This window comes from Salvelinus alpinus, chromosome 18, assembly GCF_045679555.1.
Source record: "Salvelinus alpinus chromosome 18, SLU_Salpinus.1, whole genome shotgun sequence".
NCBI lineage: Eukaryota > Metazoa > Chordata > Actinopteri > Salmoniformes > Salmonidae > Salvelinus > Salvelinus alpinus.
In genome coordinates, this window is record NC_092103.1 from 45,242,289 (window position 1) to 45,265,025 (window position 22,737).

The window sequence follows — 22,737 nt, forward strand, 5'->3', positions numbered from 1 at the left end:
TGTAATCCACAGTCGGTTAATTCCAGAGAATTCCGTATTATTTTTGAGTTGTATTATTACGTTTTATTTGCGCTCACTGTCACACAATGAACCCGGACGGGGACAGCCGATGGTGAGACATTTCCTTCTGCGCTCACTGTCACACAATGAACCCGGACGGGGACAGCCGATGGTGAGACATTTCCTTCTGCGCTCACTGTCACACAATGAACCCGGACGGGGACAGCCGATGGTGAGACATTTCCTTCTACGCTCATTAAGGAAACAGCTAAAAGTAGTCTAATAGCACTGTTGCCGTCACTCAGCGACCAGACCCCAGGAATGTAACAAAAGGGTATCTTTTTTTCCCTTGTCCCAGTGGTCTAATCTCAGCGGTCAGGGACCAAGTTATGGAGATGTATTTATCAGGGTTGCCACGGTAACCTGCAACTTCTGTTTTCTCCCTCTCTTTTTATTTTTTATTTTTTAGTTCTAACACATTTTTATTTTCATTACAAGGCCAGAAAGAAATGTGCAGGATATTCAGATTTTATAGCTTGATTACCACATCGACACAGACAAGTAGGAGCAACCGATGCTGTTGTTTCTGAACAGGACTGTAAGACTGTGGTAGCACACTGAACTCAAAGCCTATTCATTTTTGCTTAGGAAGCTAATGCAAGCCTTCAGATTTCAGGCAAGGTTAGTCATTATCACATAAGCAGCATGGTTCACTGAACAGACTCTGTAACATGAGTGAAAAGAAACACTGTGCCACAAAATCAAATAGTAACGTTACCATCTTGCCTTTGTAAAAAAAAAGCCGGACATTATGTATAGTATGTTGTTAAGCAGGCAAAACGCAGGAGGACTTGGAGAGCGTTTGTTACCTAAACCCTTTCCCCTATTGTTGACACCTTTTATAGATTACTGGAATTGTTTTGTGATATCGATATTCAAAAAAGGGGAAATTAATGAATTGCCAAAGGGACTGGAAACCATACCTGACAGGCAACGTGAAAAGATATAATCACGGATCAAGTGGCCGTGCCCCATCAATGAAGGGTTTCCCATCGAGGGAGAATGAGGATTTCCCATCGAGGAAAGGTTGGGGGATTTCCCATCGAGGAAAGGTTGGGGGGGGGTTCCCATCGAGCAAGGCTTGGGGGGGGTTCCCATCGAGGAAGCCACTAGGTGACATAAGAAGGAGCCATATGATAATTTCATGATGGTGGTAATACTAGCCATTCCCATCGGAAGTTTAGGGGGTTCCCATCGAGGAAGTTTAGGGGTTTCCCATCTAGGAAGTTTAGGAGTTTCCCATCGAGGAAAGCTTGTGGGTGTTCCCATCAAGGAAGTTTAGGGGGTTCCCTTCGAGGAAGTTTAGGGGGTTCCCTTCGAGGAAGTTTAGGTGGTTCCCATCGAGGAAGGGTTGGGGGGGTTCCCATCGAGGAAGTTTAGGGGGTTTCCCATCGAGGAAATTTAGGGGGTTCCCATCAAGGAAGTTTAGGGGTTTCCCATCGAGGAAGTTTAGGGGTTTCCCATCAAGGAAGTTTAGGGGGTTCCCATCGAGGAAGTTTAGGGGTTTCCCATCGAAGAAGGGTTGGGGGTTCCCATCGAGGAAGTTTAGGGGGTTCCCATCGAGGAAGTTTAGGGGGTTCCCATCGAGGAAGTTTAGGGGGTTCCCATCGAGAAAGTTTAGGGGTTTCCCATCGAGGAAGTTTAGGGGGTTCCCATCGAGGAAGTGTAGGCGTTTCCCATCGGAAGTTTAGGGGGTTCCCATCGAGGAAGTGTAGGGGTTTCCCCATCGAGGAAGTTTAGGGGTTTCCATCGAGGAAGTGTAGGGGGTTCCCATCGAGGAAGGCTTGGGGGGTTCCCATCGAGGAAGTTTAGGGGGTTCCCATCGAGGAAGGGTTGGGGGGGTTCCCATCGAGGAAGTTTAGGGGGTTCCCATCGAGGAAGGGTTGGGGGGGGTTCCCATCGAGGAAGTTTAGGGGTTTCCCATCGAGGAAGTTTAGAGGTTTCCCATCGAGGAAGTTTAGGGGTTTCCCATCGAGGAAGTTTAGAGGTTTCCCATCGAGGAAGTTTAGGGGGTTCCCATCGAGGAAGTGTAGGGGTTTCCCATCGAGGAAGTTTAGGGGTTTCCATCGAGGAAGTGTAGGGGTTTCCCATCGAGGAAGGCTTGGGGGGTTCCCATCGAGGAAGTTTAGGGGGTTCCCATCGAGGAAGGGTTGGGGGGGTTCCCATCGAGGAAGTTTAGGGGGTTCCCATCGAGGAAGGGTTGGGGGGGTTCCCATCGAGGAAGTTTAGGGGTTTCCCATCAAGGAAGTTTAGGGGTTTCCCATCGAGGAAGTTTAGAGGTTTCCCATCGAGGAAGTTTAGGGGTTTCCCATCGAGGAAGTTTAGGGGTTTCCCATCGAGGAAGTTTAGGGGGTTCCCATCGAGGAAGTTTAGGTTTTTCCCATCGAGGAAGTTTAGGGGGTTCCCATCGAGGAAGGGTTGGGGGGATTCCCATCGAGGAAGTTTAGGGGGTTCCCATCGAGGAAGGGTTGGGGGGATTCCCTTCGAGGAAGTTTAGGGGGTTCCCATCGAGGAAGGGTTGGGGGGATTCCCATCGAGGAAGTTTAGGGTTTTCCCATCGGAAGTTTAGGGGTTTCCCATCGAGGAAGGGTTGGGGGGATTCCCATCGAGGAAGTTTAGGGGTTTCCCATCGAGGAAGGGTTGGGGGGTTTCCCATCGAGGAAGTTTAGGGGTTTCCCATCGAGGAAGGGTTGGGGGGTTTCCCATCGAGGAAGTTTAGGGGTTTCCCATCGAGGAAGTTTAGGGGTTTCCCATCGAGGAAGTTTAGGGGATTCCCATCGAGGAAGTTTAGGGGTTTCCCATCGAGGAAGTTTAGGGTTTTCCCATCGAGGAAGGATTGGGGGGATTCCCATCGAGGAAGTTTAGGCGTTTCCCATCGAGGAAGTGTTGGGGTTTCCCATCGAGGAAGTTTAGGGGGTTCCCATCGGAAGTTTAGGGGTTTCCCATCGAGGAAGGGTTGGGGGGATTCCCATCAAGGAAGTTTAGGGGTTTCCCATCGAGGAAGTGTTGGGGTTTCCCATCGAGGAAGTGTTGGAGTTTCCCATCGGAAGGGTAGGGGAAGTTCCCATTGAGGAAGTTTAGGGGTTTCCCATCGAGGAAGTGTTGGAGTTTCCCATCGAGGAAGTTTAGGGGGTTCCCATCGGAAGTTTAGGGGTTTCCCATCGAGGAAGGGTTGGGGGGATTCCCATCAAGGAAGTTTAGGGGTTTCCCATCGAGGAAGTGTTGGAGTTTCCCATCGGAAGGGTAGGGGAAGTTCCCATTGAGGAAGTTTAGGGGTTTCCCATCGAGGAAGGGTTGGGGTGATTCCCATCGAGGAAGTTTAGGGGTTTCCCATCGAGGAAGGGTTCGGGGGTTCCCATCGAGGAAGTTTAGGGGTTTCCCATTGAGGAAGTGTTGGGGTTTCCCATTGAGGAAGTTTAGGGGTTTCCCATTGAGGAAGTGTTGGGGTTTCCCATCGAGGAATGGTTGGGGGGTTTCCCATCGAGGAAGTTTAGGGGTTTCCCATCGAGGAAGGGTTGGGGGGGTTCCCATCGAGGAAGTTTAGGGGTTTCCCATCGAGGAAGTTTAGGGGTTTCCCATCGGAAGGGTTGGGGGGGTTCCCATCGAGGAAGTTTAGGGGTTTCCCATCGAGGAAGTTTAGGGGTTTCCCATCGAGGAAGGGTTGGGGGGGTTCCCATCGAGGAAGTTTAGGGGTTTCCCATCGAGGAATTTTAGGGGTTTCCCATCGAGGAAGTTTAGGGGTTTCCCATCGAGGAAGAGTCGGGGGGGTTCCCATCGAGGAAGGTTTGGGGGGGTTCCCATCGAGGAAGGGTTGGGGGGGTTCCCATCAAGGAAGGGTTTCCTATCGAGCAAGGCTTTGGGGGCGGGGGGGGGTTCCCCATTGAGCAAGGGTTACGTGTTTCCTATCGAGGAAGCCACTAGGTGACATCAGAAGTAGCCATGTGATAATTTCATGATGGTGGTAATACTAGCCACCACATGGACTAGGGATGTATCCTCCACTGTCCCCTGATTTAGTTTGGAATTACATAACATGTCAGAGAAAGTCTCTGGTTCCTGGGCCAGTTCTCCATTTTGTCAACAAGCCCGATACACCAACAGCATACAAGCCCTGCACGCCCAGAGCCAATGGGATGAGGTATAGCGTTACTCAATCGCTCCGTACACAACAAGGGCAAAACAACATGACAGAATCCAGAAGAGACCGCTGCACGCACACACACACTCACAGGCTCAAAAACATATACTCACATTGGACAAAGTATCTCGTGATTATCCAAAATAACATGCAGCACACATTCTTGAAATGGTTTAAAACTAGCTTAATTTATATAATGCATGCCAGCTGTTACATGGCATGAAACCCACAGAACATCACATCTTCCTATCAGCAACAACTGTACACACACACACACACACACACACACACACACACACACACACACACACACACACACACACACACAGAGACAGCAACAACTGTACACACACACACACACACACACAGAGAGAGAGACTTGTACAAATACCTCTAAAACATGAGCGAACACACATGCTTTGAATATACCAAACAGACACTCACACAGAGTGTAATATATTGAACATTCTAGGGACTGGTCCAAACACAGAGGGTATTGTATTGAACACTCTACTAACTGGCCCTCACACAGAGGGTATTATATTGAACACTCTACTAACTGGCCCTCACACAGAGGGTATTATGTTGAACCCTCCACTAAATGGCCCTCACACAGTGTATTATGTTGAACACTCCACTAACTGGCCCTCACACAGTGTATTATGTTGAACCCTCCACTAAATGGCCCTCACACAGTGTATTATGTTGAACCCTCCACTAAATGGCCCTCACACAGTGTATTATGTTGAACACTCCACTAACTGGCCCTCACACAGTGTATTATGTTGAACACTCCACTAACTGGCACTCACACAGTGTATTATGTTGAACACTCCACTAAATGGCCCTCACACAGTGTATTATGTTGAACACTCCACTAACTGGCCCTCACACAGAGTATTATATTGAACACTCCACTAACTGGCCCTCACACAGAGTATTATGTTGAACCCTCCACTAAATGGCCCTCACACAGTGTATTATATTGAACACTCCACTAACTGGCCCTCACACAGTGTATTATGTTGACTACTCCACTAACTGGCCCTCACACAGTGTATTATGTTGAACACTCCACTAACTGGCCCTCACACAGAGTATTATATTGAACACTCCACTAACTGGCCCTCACACATTGTATTATGTTGAACACTCCACTAAATGGCCCTCACACAGTGTATTATATTGAACACTCCACTAACTGGCCCTCACACAGAGTATTATATTGAACACTCCACTAACTGGCCCTCACACAGTGTATTATATTGAACACTCTACTAACTGGCCCTCACACAGAGTGTATTATATTGAACACTCCACTAACTGGCCCTCACACAGAGTATTATATTGAACACTCCACTAACTGGCCCTCACACAGTGTATTATATTGAACACTCTACTAACTGGCCCTCACACACAGTGTATTATATTGAACACTCTACTAACTGGCCCTCACACAGTGTATTATGTTGAACACTCTACTAACTGGCCCTCACACAGAGGGTATTATATTGAACACTCCACTAATTGGCCCTCACACAGAGTGTATTATATTGGACACTCCACTAACTGGCCCTCACACAGTGTATTATATTGAACACTCCACTAACTGGCACTCACACAGTGTATTATGTTGAACACTCCACTAAATGGCCCTCACACAGTGTATTATGTTGAACACTCCACTAACTGGCCCTCACACAGAGTATTATATTGAACACTCCACTAACTGGCCCTCACACAGAGTATTATGTTGAACCCTCCACTAAATGGCCCTCACACAGTGTATTATATTGAACACTCCACTAACTGGCCCTCACACAGTGTATTATGTTGACTACTCCACTAACTGGCCCTCACACAGTGTATTATGTTGAACACTCCACTAACTGGCCCTCACACAGAGTATTATATTGAACACTCCACTAACTGGCCCTCACACAGTGTATTATGTTGAACACTCCACTAAATGGCCCTCACACAGTGTATTATATTGAACACTCCACTAACTGGCCCTCACACAGTGTATTATATTGAACACTCCACTAACTGGCCCTCACACAGTGTATTATATTGAACACTCTACTAACTGGCCCTCACACAGAGTGTATTATATTGAACACTCCACTAACTGGCCCTCACACAGAGTATTATATTGAACACTCCACTAACTGGCCCTCACACAGTGTATTATATTGAACACTCTACTAACTGGCCCTCACACACAGTGTATTATATTGAACACTCTACTAACTGGCCCTCACACAGTGTATTATGTTGAACACTCTACTAACTGGCCCTCACACAGAGGGTATTATATTGAACACTCCACTAATTGGCCCTCACACAGAGTGTATTATATTGGACACTCCACTAACTGGCCCTCACACAGTGTATTATATTGAACACTCTACTAACTGGCCCTCACACAGAGTGTATTATATTGACCACTCCACTAACTGGCACTCACACAGTGTATTATATTGAACACTACTAACTGGCCCTCACACAGTGTATTATGTTGAACACTCCACTAACTGGCCCTCACACAGTGTATTATATTGAACACTACTAACTGGCCCTCACACAGTGTATTATATTGAACACTATACTAACTGGCCCTCACACAGAGTGTATTATATTGAACACTCCACTAACTGGCCCTCACACAGAGTATTATATTGAACACTCCACTAACTGGCCCTCACACAGAGTATTATATTGAACACTCCACTAACTGGCCCTCACACAGTGTATTATATTGACCACTCCACTAACTGGCCCTCACACAGAGTATTATATTGAACACTCCACTAACTGGCCCTCACACAGTGTATTATATTGACCACTCCACTAACTGGCCCCCACACAGTGTATTATATTGACCACTCCACTAACTGGCCCTCACACAGTGTATTATATTGACCACTCCACTAACTGGCCCTCACACAGTGTATTATATTGAACACTCCACTAACTGGCCCTCACACAGTGTATTATGTTGAACACTCCACTAACTGGCCCCCACACAGTGTATTATATTGACCACTCCACTAACTGGCCCTCACACAGTGTATTATATTGACCACTCCACTAACTGGCCCTCACACAGTGTATTATGTTGAACACTCCACTAACTGGCCCTCACACAGTGTATTATGTTGAACACTCCACTAACTGGCCCTCACACAGTGTATTATATTGACCACTCCACTAACTGGCCCTCACACAGTGTATTATGTTGAACACTCCACTAACTGGCCCTCACACAGTGTATTATGTTGAACACTCCACTAACTGGCCCTCACACAGTGTATTATATTGACCACTCCACTAACTGGCCCTCACACAGAGTATTATGTTGAACACTCCACTAACTGGCCCTCTCACAGTGTATTATATTGAACACTCCACTAACTGGCCCTCACACAGTGTATTATGTTGAACACTCCACTAACTGGCCCTCACACAGTGTATTATATTGAACACTCCACTAACTGGCCCTCATTGTGTCTTCTACTTCCAGTGAACGTCCTCTAATAACAAACAGACATCGGACGTATTTGGAGACGAGAGACTCAGCCAAGGCCTAAGCACATGCCTCTCATTAACACGATTCTGCAGCCAGTTAGCCTCCACCACAAGGGGAAAACGTATGAGGGACACACGTGAAGTCCACATAGTCCCCTTGAGTCTGCCTAAAACCAGCTGACCGTCCAGACCGACTACGGTCCCCATGCGGCCACAGTAGAGTTTACGAGTTGAAGACGGAGCCGGGTACACGTGGCAAGGCATGCCTTCAGGATAACTTGTTAGACTGAGCGCTGCCCACACAGAAGCAGCTCTTCAAGTCTTAATTTGGGCAGTTGGAGGAAGTAGGAAGTAGATTGCTCCATTATGTGGAATCTGTATTTATTGTCGGATCCTTACTTTATGTACCGTAGGCTGCTACTTCTACAAGGGAATCTTTGCTTTGACCTGGTGTCCCTGATTTCATATAATTTCACAAAGCTTGCCTTGACTTTTTTCACAGTTTGTTACATTTCAGCCTTATTCTAAAATTGATTAATTTTTTACTTTTTTTATCCACAGCACTCTTCACACAATACCCCATAATGACAGTGAAAAAAGGGTTTTAGAGATTTTTGAAAATCTATAAAAAAAATATTTAAAAAAGATACCTTATTTACATAAGTATTCAGCCTCTTTGCTATGAGACTCAATATTTAGCTCAGGTGCATCCTGTTTCCATTGATCATCCTTGAGATGTTTCTACAACTTGATTGGAGTCCATCTGTGGTAAATTCAATTGATTGGACATGATTTGGAAAGACACACACCTGTCTATATAAGGTCCCACAGTTGACAGTGCATGTCAGAGCAAAAACCAAGCCGTGAGGTCGAAGGAATTGTACGTAGAGCTCCGAGACGACAGGTTTGTTCGAGGCATAGATCTGGTGAAGGGTACCAAAACATGTCTGCAGTATTTAAAGTCCCCAAGAACACATTGGCCTCCATCATTCTTAAATGGAAGATGTTTGGAACCACAAAGACTCTTCCTAGAGCTGGCCGCCTGGCCAAACTGAGCAATCGGGGGAGAAGTGCCTTGGTCAGGGAGATGACCAAGAACCTGATGGTCACTCTGACCGAGCTCCAGAGTTCCTCTGTGGAGATGGGAGAACCTTCCAGAAGGACAACCATCTCTGCAGCACTCTACCATAAAGGCCTGATTGGTGGAGTGACCAGACGGAAGCCACTCCTCAGTAAAAGGCACATGACAGCCCACTTGCACGTAAAGGACTCTGACCATGAGGAACACGATTCTCTGGTCTGATGAAACCAAGATTGAATTCTTTGCTCTGAAAGCCAAGCGTCACGTCTGGAGGAAACCTGGCACCATCCCTACGGTAAAGCATGGTGGTGGCAGCATCATGCTGTGGGGATGTTTTTCAGCGGCAGGGACTGGGAGACTAGTCAGGATCGAGGGAAAGATGAACAGAGCAAAGTACAGAGATCAAAGTACAGAGATCATTGATGAAAACCTACTCCAGAGCTCTCAGGACCTCAGAATGGGGTGAAGGTTCACCTTCAAACAGGACAACGACCCTAAGCACACAGCCAAGACAACGCAGGAGTGGCTTTGGGTCAAGTCTCTGAATGTCCTTGAGTCGCCCAGACATGATTCCAATCGAACATCTCAGGAGAGAGCTGAAAATAGCTGTGCAGCAACGCTCCCCATCCAACCTGACAGAGCTGGAGGGGATCTGCAGAGAAGAGTAGGAGACACTCATCTCTGTGTGGCCATACCCTTTTACTTGAAGTCTTACATTGGCCATAAGACCAGCAGGAGAATGGTATTGTCTATAGCAGGAGAGTAGTCTGTGTGTGTGGTTGTGGCTGATTTGAATGTATTCTACCGATTTGCAGGAACAGACTTCCAACATGAAAGACTAGATAAGTGGGGTACGTTAACGTGATTCACACTCGTTCAGACCGGTACCTGATTCACACTCGTTCAGACCGGTACCTGATTCACTCCCGTTCAGACCAGTACCTGATTCACACACTCGTTCAGACCAGTACCTGATTCACTCCCGTTCAGACCAGTACCTGATTCACACACTCGTTCAGACCAGTACCTGATTCACTCCCGTTCAGACCAGTACCTGATTCACACACTCGTTCAGACCAGTACCTGATTCACACACTCGTTCAGACCAGTACCTGATTCACACTCCCGTTCAGACCAGTACCTGATTCACACTCCCGTTCAGACCAGTACCTGATTCACACTCCCGTTCAGACCAGTACCTGATTCACACTCCCGTTCAGACCAGTACCTGATTCACACTCCCGTTCAGACCAGTACCTGATTCACACTGTCATTCAGACCAGTACCTGATTCACACACTCATTCAGACCAGTACCTAATTCACACTCGTTCAGACCAGTACCTGATTCACACACTCGTTCAGACCGGTACCTGATTCACTCCCGTTCAGACCAGTACCTGATTCACACACTCGTTCAGACCAGTACCTGATTCACACTCCCGTTCAGACCAGTACCTGATTCACACACTCGTTCAGACCAGTACCTGATTCACACTGTCGTTCAGACCAGTACCTAATTCACACTCGTTCAGACCAGTACCTGATTCACACACTCGTTCAGACCAGTACCTGATTCACACTCGTTCAGACCAGTACCTGATTCACACACTCGTTCAGACCAGTACCTGATTCACACACTCGTTCAGACCAGTACCTGATTCACACTGTCGTTCAGACCAGTACCTGATTCACACTCGTTCAGACCAGTACCTGATTCACACTGTCATTCAGACCAGTACCTGATTCACACTTGTTCAGACCAGTACCTGATTCACACTCGTTCAGACCAGTACCTGATTCACACTGTCGTTCAGACCAGTACCTAATTCACACTCGTTCAGACCAGTACCTGATTCACACTCGTTCAGACCAGTACCTGATTCACTCCTGTTCAGACCAGTACCTGATTCACTCCTGTTCAGACCAGTACCTGATTCACTCCTGTTCAGACTGCATCACACTGTGCTGGAGTTTATTCATTTGGCCCTAATACCAAGTTCAGCTGCAGGTACTTAGTCAAGACCAGTTAGCCTTTAAAAAGGAGATATAATGGGCCACACATGGAGAGCATTTAGCTCATTTAGCTGTGGGTCGGGAAGTATTTATTGACAAACAGAGCGTGGGATAGCAGGAAGGCTCTCATTTGTTGCTGCAGTTTGTTTACCATGGAATGTCATTAGAACCGGTAGGAGACGTAGCGAGATGAGATTTACCATGAAAACATCATTAGAACCGGTAGGAGACGTAGCAAGATGAGATTTACCATGAAAACATCATTAGAACCGGTAGGAGACGTAGCGAGATGAGACGCCCTCGACAGGCTGCATGGTGGTAAACCCAGAACCCTTCTCTACATGAACACGGGTCATTAACGTTTCCCTATGACAGCCTGTGTCTAGACCTCTTTACTCCTCCAGACAGACTGATTGGCCAGACATATATATGGCTCTGTGATTGGTCATTGTTTTTTCTCTCATCTTTGCGTGAGACGAATCAAGACCAAAGTGAGCCGTGAAGTCGACACTGACCCCTCAGAGTTTGGGGTCACTGAAAATCACAACAAATTGGAAGAAGTCCAGTCTTTTTTAAGGATGGTTTTTCGCTTCACTCATTGACTTTGAACCATGTTCTTGTAAATTTAAGTTCCAAACAGCATATATTGTTGGCCGTTTTATCGTCCTTGTTTTGTAAATGTAAAACAGGCTCAAGTATGTGTGTGGAGTTCTCTCCGACTGCAGTGCTGAGTTTAATCTGGTGATTTCATGACTAATTGAATGGCCCCTAGTGGGCTTTAGTGCGAAGCGCCACACAGAGGGGAAACGAGACTTGAGTCATAGGTTCCACTGGCAGAGAAAGCACATGGCAACACCACATGTCGTCGCCAAGCCCACAAAGTCCCAGCAAGAGTGAAAACGTGGATAGGCTCATTATACAGCTGTTATCATACATGCAGTACATGGAAGGATACTACACTCATCACATGTGGATAGAGGCTAATTAAAACAGCAAACAATGTCTACGTGCTCAAACTACAACCCACTGACCCCACCTAGTGGGCCGATTCTGAATAACGTCAATGGTCTCTGCTCAGCACACTGGACTACAGTAGTTCAATCTAAAGATACAGTCTTCAAAATGGTTTGCGTGCACCCACAGCCTTAGTCCTCTAGCACATACAGCCATCAATCATTTCATGAATGGAATTCATTTTCCAGGGTCAGAAGGTCAAATGGCAAGGGTTTCTGAGAATTGTTGTCTACTCTTTGAACTGAGAGCAGAGTCCCCAACAACCGGTTGTGTTATTGGTTTTTTTCTAAATAGAGGTGTTTCTGTCCCATGTCTCAGGTTCAGTGGGGGGGGGGGGGGGGGTATGGGATAGTGTTAGCTCGAGAACCATTCACTGTTTTTATCTCTGTGCGTATTAGCGGATAACAGCTGATTTGCCAAAAAAAGTGGGGCCAAGCTTTGTGCTTAATGACCAATGGTGGAGACTTGAGGGATTCTGACTTGTAAATACAACTGGGACTCATTTTTACTGATGGCCTCTCGTTTTGCTCCTCCTCTCAGGTCCGTCTGATGTGTCTGCCTCTGTGAGGTACAACTACCGGCGACCCACCTGTCCCGACGCCTCGGTGATGGTGCACATGCCCACCCCTCCACCCTCTCGCCACAGGAAGAGCCACAGCCTGGGCAACAAGTGAGTGTCTGTGTACCGTACTTGTGTTTCAGTTCACTGAATATAATAAGATATCACAGTACGTCTCCAATAGAGTGCAATGATTTGCCACATCACTACCATCTTTTCTCCTCTCTCTGTTACTCTCACTCTATCTCTCTCTCTCCCTCTGTTACTCTCTCTCTCTCCCTCTGTTACTCTCTCTCTCTCCCTCTGTTACTCTCTCCCTCTGTTACTCTCTCTCTCTCCCTCCCTCTGTTACTCTCTCTCTCTCTCCCTCTGTTACTCTCTCTCTCTCTCCCTCTGTTACTCTCCCTGTCTCTCTCCCTCTGTTACTCTCCCTCTCCCTCTGTTACTCTCTCTCTCCCTCTGTTACTCTCTCTCCCCTCTCTCTCCCTGACTCTCCTTCTCCCCTATATTGCTCCATCTCCCCTTAGTATGATGGCGTACGGCATGGTGGAGAGTAAGAGCGCCACATTCCCCATTGAGAAGCCACGCCACCTGCTGGATGACAGCTTCCTGGAGTCCCAGAGCCCAGCTCGAAATGACCCACACAGCATGGCCGTATCTAACGGCATGTCTTTAGGTACCCCCCCCCACCTCATACAACCTCAATACCACATGTTGAAAGATGTCCACAAAGCCTCACTTTTTAATTGCGCTTTTCTTGAAGTCTTGTCTGCAACATCTATTTTATGCCTCGATAGCAGGGTATGCAGTCACCGAGTTAAATCTATATTTCCACATTAAATTGTATTTCATGTTTTTGTCCTTACTTCAGCTTTTTCTTCTAGGCCCATCTTTTGTATTAAGTTTCCCTCGGGGGGGGGGGGGGGGGGAAATCTGATGCAAACTTTGTATTGATGCAAACACTTAGTTTAATATGATGATGGTTCACTCCAAAGTCGAAGTTTGTCCGACATTTCTCCAGAACTCAAAAGGAGTCTAATGGGTCTAAACAAGACCAAAACCAGTGGAAACAATAGACCTATGTCCGCTTTATAGAAATATGTGTGTTTATACCGCACAAGATCAAACACTACAGCAGAGTCACATGTGCATAATGATTACTAGTACCATCATGAGGCTCCTGAGTGGAGCAGCGGTTTAAGACACTGCATCTCAGTGGGCTCCCGAGTGGAGCAGCGGTCTAAGACACTGCATCTCAGTGAGCTCCCAAGTGGAGCAGCATCTCAGTGGGCTCCCGAGTGGAGCAGCGGTCTAAGACACTGCATCTCAGTTAGCTCCCGAGTGGAGCAGCGGTCTAAGACACTGCATCTCAGTGAGCTCCCGAGTGGAGCAGCGGTCTAAGACACTGCATCTCAGTGGGCTCCCGAGTGGAGCAGCGGTCTAAGACACTGCATCTCAGTGGGCTCCCGAGTGGAGCAGCGGTCTAAGGCACTGCATCTCAGTGGGCTCCCGAGTGGAGCAGCGGTCTAAGACACTGCATCTCAGTGGGCTCCCGAGTGGAGCAGCGGTCTAAGACACTGCATCTCAGTGAGCTCCCAAGTGGAGCAGCATCTCAGTGGGCTCCCGAGTGGAGCAGCGGTCTAAGACACTGCATCTCAGTTAGCTCCCGAGTGGAGCAGCGGTCTAAGACACTGCATCTCAGTGAGCTCCCGAGTGGAGCAGCGGTCTAAGACACTGCATCTCAGTGGGCTCCCGAGTGGAGCAGCGGTCTAAGACACTGCATCTCAGTGGGCTCCCGAGTGGAGCAGCGGTCTAAGGCACTGCATCTCAGTGGGCTCCCGAGTGGAGCAGCGGTCTAAGGCACTGCATCTCAGTGGGCTCCCGAGTGGAGCAGCGGTCTAAGGCACTGCATCTCAGTGGGCTCCCGAGTGGAGCAGCGGTCTAAGACACTGCATCTCAGTGGGCTCCCGAGTGGAGCAACGGTTTAAGACACTGCATCTCAGTGGGCTCCCGAGTGGAGCAGCGGTCTAAGGCACTGCATCTCAGTGGGCTCCCGAGTGGAGCAGCGGTCTAAGGCACTGCATCTCAGTGGGCTCCCGAGTGGAGCAGCGGTCTAAGACACTGCATCTCAGTGGGCTCCCGAGTGGAGCAGCGGTCTAAGGCACTGCATCTCAGTGGGCTCCCGAGTGGAGCAGCGGTCTAAGACACTGCATCTCAGTGGGCTCCCGAGTGGAGCAACGGTTTAAGACACTGCATCTCAGTGGGCTCCCGAGTGGAGCAGCGGTCTAAGACACTGCATCTCAGTGGGCTCCCGAGTGGAGCAGCGGTCTAAGACACTGCATCTCAGTGAGCTCCCGAGTGGAGCAGCGGTCTAAGACACTGCATCTCAGTGGGCTCCCGAGTGGAGCAGCGGTCTAAGGCACTGCATCTCAGTGGGCTCCCGAGTGGAGCAGCGGTCTAAGACACTGCATCTCAGTGGGCTCCCGAGTGGAGCAACGGTTTAAGACACTGCATCTCAGTGGGCTCCCGAGTGGAGCAGCGGTCTAAGGCACTGCATCTCAGTGAGCTCCCGAGTGGAGCAGCGGTCTAAGACACTGCATCTCAGTGGGCTCCCGAGTGGAGCAGCGGTCTAAGACACTGCATCTCAGTGGGCTCCCGAGTGGAGCAGCGGTCTAAGGCACTGCATCTCAGTGGGCTCCCGAGTGGAGCAGCGGTCTAAGACACTGCATCTCAGTGAGCTCCCGAGTGGAGCAGCATCTCAGTGGGCTCCCGAGTGGAGCAGCGGTCTAAGACACTGCATCTCAGTGGGCTCCCGAGTGGAGCAGCGGTCTAAGGAACTGCATCTCAGTGGGCTCCCGAGTGGAGCAGCGGTCTAAGGCACTACATCTCAGTGGGCTCCCGAGTGGAGCAACGGTCTAAGACACTGCATCTCAGTGAGCTCCCGAGTGGAGCAGCGGTCTAAGACACTGTATCTCAGTGGGCTCCCGAGTGGTGCCCACAGCGGTGCTGGCCATGCGGTCCCTACCGCGGTGCTGGCCATGCCGACCCTACCGCGGTGCTGGCCATGCCGACCCTACCGAGGTGCTGGCCATGTCGTCCCTACTGCTCTCTCACCATACAGGCTTCATCTTGCACCTGCTTCAGACGCTCCCCAATTTTTACTGTTTGCTCGGGTTCGTCATCAACCGTGTGTAGTTCACGGCAGTGAATGCGTAGTTCACGGCAGTGTGAACTCATCTGAAATTGTCTGACAAACATTGATTTTGGAGTGAACTTTCACTTTAAGCTGTGTAATGCTCAGAATTCGGGTATTGGGTACTCTGAGGTTGCCAGTTAGCAGTGTCTGTCCGTGACAGCAGTATTTCCCTGTCTCCTCTTTAGGCAGCAGTGAAAGCTCATTCGGCGAGGAACTCTCGCCAGGGATGGAAAGGTTGGTACCATCTGCCGTTTTCTTTAACGTGGCAACCCAACCCAGCGCTTAACCTTACCCGGTTTTTGTTTTATCACTTTGAAATGGGTCTCTATTTGCACACTATTAGTGAATGACATAGTCGTAGATAAGCAGAGATACTTACAATGTTTTGATTGGCTGTTTTGCGTAATACTTTCCGATTTTGAACTGTACCTCCTTGAATGATTTACTAATAGTGTTTACGTAGTCGCTCATGTTTATCATCTCAAAGGGATTACAAGCCTCATACTAACGTTTCACGCTGTTATGAAATTGTTGCAAATGAGTCTTTAAGCGTGTCAAATCGACCTCACTGAATAAAAGTCACTAAAGAACAATATCATTGCTCTAAAAGGTCCCAGCGTTGAGTGTCGACCAACGTTCTCATGTTATCTCGGTTTCCACGTCCGACAAGATGTGCAATTATTCTCAAACCCTATTTCTCATCTTTAATTCCAATCACTGAATGAATCAGACCTGGGTCAAATACACTGCACTTCATTTAGCTTGAAGTTTGTGCTATGGGGACTATTTAATTGGGTTCATTGCGCCGTAAAAATTAAATCAAGTGCTCCTCAAGTATTTTCCGTATTTGTCCCAGGTCTGGTTTAAACATCAGAACTATTACGTACACTTGTGAAAAAGGGGTTGGGGGTATTGTAAACCAAATAGCAGTGACCCTCCTGGCAACTCAGACTGACTGTTGACAATGTGCAAACACAGGGGACGCATGTATGCCACACTGGGTCCCAACTGGAAGGTCCCTCTACGTAATTCACCCCGGAGCCGCAGCTATGTTTACAGGTACAGTGGTGGTGGTGGTGGTGGTGGTGGTGGGGTCGGGTTATGTCACATGTTCTAGGGTCATAGGTCATTCATCTCTGGGAAAAGAAGGGTGAGGGTCACGCTGTCACCTCTTGTCACTGCATGCAGCGTCCGTCTCACTCAGTCTCTTCACACTGTTGGTGGAAGTTGCCCCTAACCCCTGGTCTACGGTCAGTCTCTTCACAGTTTTGGTGGGTTTAATGGTTAAAGGGGAAGTTCAGTATTTTACAATTTATTGTTAGATGGTTTCCTCACCTTGCTAGTAGTTTATGGGCCAGGAGAAACTGGAATCCATGGTTTGAGTTTAACTTTAAACAGCACAACAAACTTTGGCCACTGCTAGCTTAAAAATGTATGGGCGTGATAGGGCAATGTGGAGCATATTAAGAATGTAATGGTCAAATGTATGGGCGTGACAGGGATATGTGGAGCATATTAAGAATGTAATGGTCAATTGTATGGGCGTGACAGGGATATGTGGAGCATATTAAGAATGTAATGGCCAATTGTATGGGCGTGACAGGGATATGTGGAGCATATTAAGAATGTAATGGCCAATTGTATGGGCGTGACAGGGATATGTGGAGCATATTAAGAATGTAATGGCCAATTGTATGGGCGTGACAGGGATATGTGGAGCATATTAAGAATGTAATGGCCAATTGTATGGGCGTGACAGGGATATGTGGAGCATATTAAGAATGTAATGGCCAATTGTATGGGCGTGACAGGGATATGTGGAGCATATTAAGAATGTAATGGCCAATTGTATGGGCGTGACAGGGATATGTGGAGCATATTAAGAATGTAATGGCCAATTGTATGGGCGTGACAGGGATATGTGGAGCATATTAAGAATGTAATGGCCAATTGTATGGGCGTGACAGGGATATGTGGAGCATATTAAGAATGTAATGGCCAATTGTATGGGCGTGACAGGGATATGTGGAGCATATTAAGAAACTATTTTCCCTTTCTGTTTTTACATATTCCGTATGGTTTTAAGATGGCGCAGGCTAGAGTTTGTAGTGGCTGTTTAAAGAAAAACAAACTACGGATTACATTTTGTCTTTGCGCATAGACACATTTTAGGGTGAAGAACTATCACAGCGTTATATTGTAAAATCCTGAACTTCCCCTTTTAAGGTTGGGGTTTCAGGGGTTGTGGTTTGGGGAAGATGTAGTGAGCTTGGAGTAGGGGAAACTTCTACCCGGGGCATCCTTCCTTCTCTGTGTATCACGGTCACAGCCTTTTGAGTCCCTCGTCTCCACACTCCAGGGGTAAGGGACAAAGGACTTGGACAAATGCTACATAGTTCCTCGACTGTTTCTGATTTCCTTTACTTTGGGGCCCGTTTGACCCTGAGCTGTCTGTTTGTCTTCGGGGGGGGGGGGGGGGGTGTTTCACTGAGAATTTAAATGAGAACCATTGTGGCGAGAGGAATGTAAAGGATGCTTCTTCAGGGTTCTCGTGAAAATGTTCTACTGTAATTTATACATTATACCTGGGCCAAATCCTAACTTTTTACACATGTGCATACGTGCGATTCTTCCACTGATATCAACGCACACGGTTTTACACAAAACCTCGAAAAGGTATGCGCATATTATCTCAAGTTAGCTTTTGTCCCACTGTTCCAATGTCAACTCTCTGCTACAGAGGGATCAGAATGTGGTCTGAACGTGGTCAAGATCAGGCTAACGTTTATCGTCATCAGCTTGTCCCCTTTTGGTTGGCATGGCGATCCCATGCTTCACCCTCTTCCAGCTCCCTAGAAAGTCTGAATAGCTAAATCGCCTGTGAACAGTGGGCAAAATTGGTTTTATTACATCATTCCTGTTGTATACGGATTATATAAGGAAGGTGTCATTTTGGAACTTGTAAAACAACACGTCTTAAAGTCGTTATTTGGTTGTTATCCGACCAGATATCAAAAATATCAAGGCTTTCCCTGACGTCTTGATAATGTAACGAAGACATCTTGTCTTGATCTGGTTCCCTGACCACTCTGCAACCAGAAAACCCGTTTTTACAACATAACAATGACGTAATTATGACATTCCCGGTCTAATTTTGCCCGCCGGGTACCTACTGCTCTCCTGGTCTGGTTTATTAAGACTGAGGGTTTCAGATAGCCTTCCTTTGGTCATCCACCTTGTTCTACTCTTAGCTTTAGTGGAACTTAATTTTTTTTAAAGCATGCAAACCCCAATTGACATCTGTCACATCCCGTTATCACACAACACCATATCTGATCATTTTGAGGAGCTCTGCCAAAGAGACGAGCGGTGTCAGAGACCTATACCCTTTTCACACTATCATGTTCTGGTTATATGGTTCGTTCCAGAACAGTTCCAGCGACTATGGTGGATGCAAAACCGGGGCCGGCTCAGTACGGCTTGGCTTGGTTCGGTAGTGTGAAAAGGGTACTAGAGAAGCCACAGTCTCTTCTACTACTGTTCATACAACTTTGGTTTTGACCCCTTCCTCCATCCTCATCCCTCCCCCAGCCCCTCAGGTGCCAACCCGTGCCACGGGTGCAGCGAGGTGGGCAGTGTTACTATCGAGGGGCCCCTTCGGAGGAAGACCCTGCTGAAAGAGGGCCGAAAACCCAAGGTAAGGAGTGATGTGTCCACTCTCTGACTCCTGGTCCAAGGTAAGGATGGATGTGTCCTCTGTCTGACTCCTGGTCCAAGGTAAGGAGTGATGTGTCCACTCTCTGACTCCTGGTCCAAGGTAAGGATGGATGTGTCCTCTGTCTGACTCCTGGTCCAAGGTAAGGAGGGATGTGTCCACTGTCTGACTCCTGGTCCAAGGTAAGGAGGGATTTGTTCTCTGTCTGACTCCTGGTCCAAAGTAAGGAGGGATGTGTCCACTGTCTGACTCCTGGTCCAAGGTAAGGAGGGATGTGTTTTCTGTCTGACTCCTGGTACAAGTTGTTGTTTCTACAGTGTTTTCTTACCCACTCGCTCCTCCTTTTCTCTGTAATTGAACATTTTCTTACTGTTATACCATACTGTAGTGATCAAGGAACAAGTTGTTCATTGTAAGTTATTCTTATAGTCAAAACTGTCATGTTATATATATGTGTGTGTGTGTGTTTGTGCTCCAGTTGTCATCGTGGACACGCTTTTGGATCACTCTCTCTGGTTCGACGCTGACGTTCTACGGGGCCAAGGCCTTGAGGGCCTCCGAGAGGAAGCATGTGAGTGAGACCATTGGTGTATTCACTAGGAAGCAAACGAACAGGGAGAGACCAAGTTGAACTAGTCCAATAAGAAACTTCAGTTTTTGTTGCCCAACAGTTTTTCAGTTGCAAAATGTTTTGCTACGGGTGTGCACTAATGAATACACTCCTGAAGAACCTGTCTACTGCAGGTTTTTTCTCTCAACACAAACTAAATAGTGGTCCTAATAGTGACAATGTTCAGTTTACTAGAAAGAAATGTAGGGAAAACAATGTTCAGTTTACTAGAAAGAAATGTAGGGGAAACAATTGATGAGTAGCAAATAACTAAAAGTGGAGAAAGACATTTGGATCAACATCCAAACAAACGCCCGTCCTCTAGAGGCAGAAGGCTGTGTTGTTTTCATTACACACTTGCGATGCCGTTCATCTGATCCAGTGTGGTCACATCTTCCCTGCAGTACAAATCTTCAGCCTGTAAGAAGGTGTGTGTAACGGGCTGGATGGTGGTCCTGCCTGACGACCCGGCTAGACCGAACATCTTCCACCTCAACGACCCGGATAAAGGTGAGCCTTGGAGACAATTTTTTTGGAATGTTGTACAGGAGAAATTGTATTAGTATAAAATATATTTTCCCCCAAAAAAATTGGCAGCTCAGTATTTTGTATGATTTATTTTATACTTCTCTTTAACAAGGGATCCAATAATTCTGGATGTGACTGTATATTAATATATTTGTTGATCCCAGGACATATTGCTGGATGTCTGAGGCATATAAGGTTTGGTTTTCTAGCGCACATTAGCGAAAGGACACCTGTGTCAGAGGAGGAAGTGAAGCACACTGTCACTGCAAATGAACGGGGGTTGAACGTAAACACTTTTTTAAAAACGAGTCTCGAATCCAGACTTGTCTGTGAACATGAACTGTACAGTAGTTGTCCATGGTTTTTTGTCGGTATGGGCGAGGGTAAAGATAGTCCTAATGGTTGAGGTACTTTTATTTTGCTCACCAAACCAACATGATTTTTGTCACTCGGGACAACTTTCTCTTCAGTTGAGTTTTTTTTGCACCAGTAGCTAGGTTTCCATCCAATTGGCGACAGATTTTCATGTGAATATTCTAAAAATATACATTAAATAAAATGTGCATTTTCCCACCAGAGATGTTTCCATCAAATTGACTTGTTGCAGATAAATTACGTAGTGCACATGAAAATACCTTATGCGGGTAAAATCCTATGTACCGAAAACATATACAAGTTAAATGCATTTTCTTTTTCTTTTTTCTTTTTTTTATTTTTTAAAATGTTTTATCCCCTTTTCTCCCCAATTTTCGTGGTATCCAATCGCTAGTAATTACTATCTTGTCTCATCGCTACAACTCCCGTACGGGCTCGGGAGAGACGAAGGTCGAAAGCCATGCGTCCTCCGAAGCACAACCCAACCAAGCCGCACTGCTTCTTAACACAGCGCGCCTCCAACCCGGAAGCCAGCCGCACCAATGTGTCGGAGGAAACACCGTGTACCTGGCCCCCTTGGTTAGCGCGCACTGCGCCCGGCCCGCCACAGGAGTCGCTGGAGCGCGATGAGACAAGGATATCCCTACCGGCCAAACCCTCCTTAACCCGGATGACGCTAGGCCAATTGTGCGTCGCCCCACGGACCTCCCGGTCGCGGCCGGCTGCGACAGAGCCTGGGCGTGAACCCAGAGACTCTGGTGGCGCAGCTCTAGACCACTGCGCCACCCGGGATTGCATTTTCAACTCTACTGATGGTTTTCTCACAACAACAAAAGTGTTTTGTTATATTGCGAATGTGACCACTCTGGTAATGGTACGTGCTGTCTAGCTAACAGCTTGCAGATACAGTGCGGATATAGCTTGCATCAGGGACTCCCAAACTTTTTCACTCAGGGCCCCCCCCCCCCCTTCTTGCATTGGGGAACACCCCGTGCCTGCGCCCACCACGTCTTTTTCTATTGGCACATGACACAAACTGTTCACACCCCTCTTGTTGGTGGAGAGAAAATAGTTGCAGTTTTAAAGCAAATTTTCTTGCAATTCTTTACAAAATCTATGGACTAAAAAACCTAGCAAAAAAACCAAAACGTTAGCTGATATTGGCTAGTTGATCTGGACATTTCTGACAAGTTTTAAATAGCTCTCCTAAGGGGCAGGGTTTCACAAATTCGGTCCTGCATCGATCATCACGTCACCAGAATAAGACCCTGGATATGTATTGGAAAGGAGCATCAAGATCACTGCATTTTCACCACCCTGTGAAGTTCATAACTTATTTAATCTGTAGCCTAATAAACTGTATACTTTCCCAGTGGGAGGACCACACATGTCATTGCGTGACTTCAAATTTATTTCAATAATAATGGTTATTATATCAGTATTTGCGCATTAAAAGCGTTTCCACTGAGATTTCTCGCCTAATTAATTTTACAGACACAAAAAATATCCCACCTTGTCGAGCGTATTTTAATTTTGTCGACAAATGTTCCGTGTTCATCAGGCCTATCATGACATGTTTCATCTGACATGTACTTTACTCGCGTAAAAATGTTGGATGGAAACCTGGTAACTGCTGGAGGGGGGGTGCTATTCGGTCTGACCTTAATTAGCTCAAGCAAATGGTTAGGTTGTTTTAGGTCAAGCTCCAAAGCCCTCTTGTCTTGTTGCTTCACAGGTAATGTTTACAAGTTCCAGACGGGATCCAGATTCTCTGCGATCATCTGGCACAAAAACCTGGAGGAGGCTTGCAGGAGCTGTAGACCTCAGGTAGTAATGTTGTCTTTATAATCGATTGAATTGATTTCAATTATTTATTTATCTTGTAAATATATACACAGACACAACGTCAATTCAAT

At 47.1% G+C, this 22,737-nt stretch overlaps 1 protein-coding gene across 3 annotated transcripts in view; it reads left to right on the forward strand.

Moving 5' to 3' along the window:
- The window catches only part of LOC139544403 (ras-specific guanine nucleotide-releasing factor RalGPS1), a 287,070-nt gene that overhangs the window by 258,958 nt on the left and 5,375 nt on the right, over nucleotides 1-22,737 (forward strand). For 2 of the 3 annotated variants that reach the window (XM_071351449.1, XM_071351450.1), the window contains 8 exons: nucleotides 12,379-12,508; nucleotides 12,925-13,073; nucleotides 15,779-15,827; nucleotides 16,572-16,652; nucleotides 19,185-19,290; nucleotides 19,787-19,879; nucleotides 20,323-20,428; nucleotides 22,557-22,648. In XM_071351449.1, coding sequence (XP_071207550.1) covers nucleotides 12,379-12,508; nucleotides 12,925-13,073; nucleotides 15,779-15,827; nucleotides 16,572-16,652; nucleotides 19,185-19,290; nucleotides 19,787-19,879; nucleotides 20,323-20,428; nucleotides 22,557-22,648 — 806 coding nt within the window. The remainder of the gene's footprint in view (nucleotides 1-12,378; nucleotides 12,509-12,924; nucleotides 13,074-15,778; nucleotides 15,828-16,571; nucleotides 16,653-19,184; nucleotides 19,291-19,786; nucleotides 19,880-20,322; nucleotides 20,429-22,556; nucleotides 22,649-22,737) is intronic. The other variant, XM_071351451.1, reaches the window with a different exon arrangement.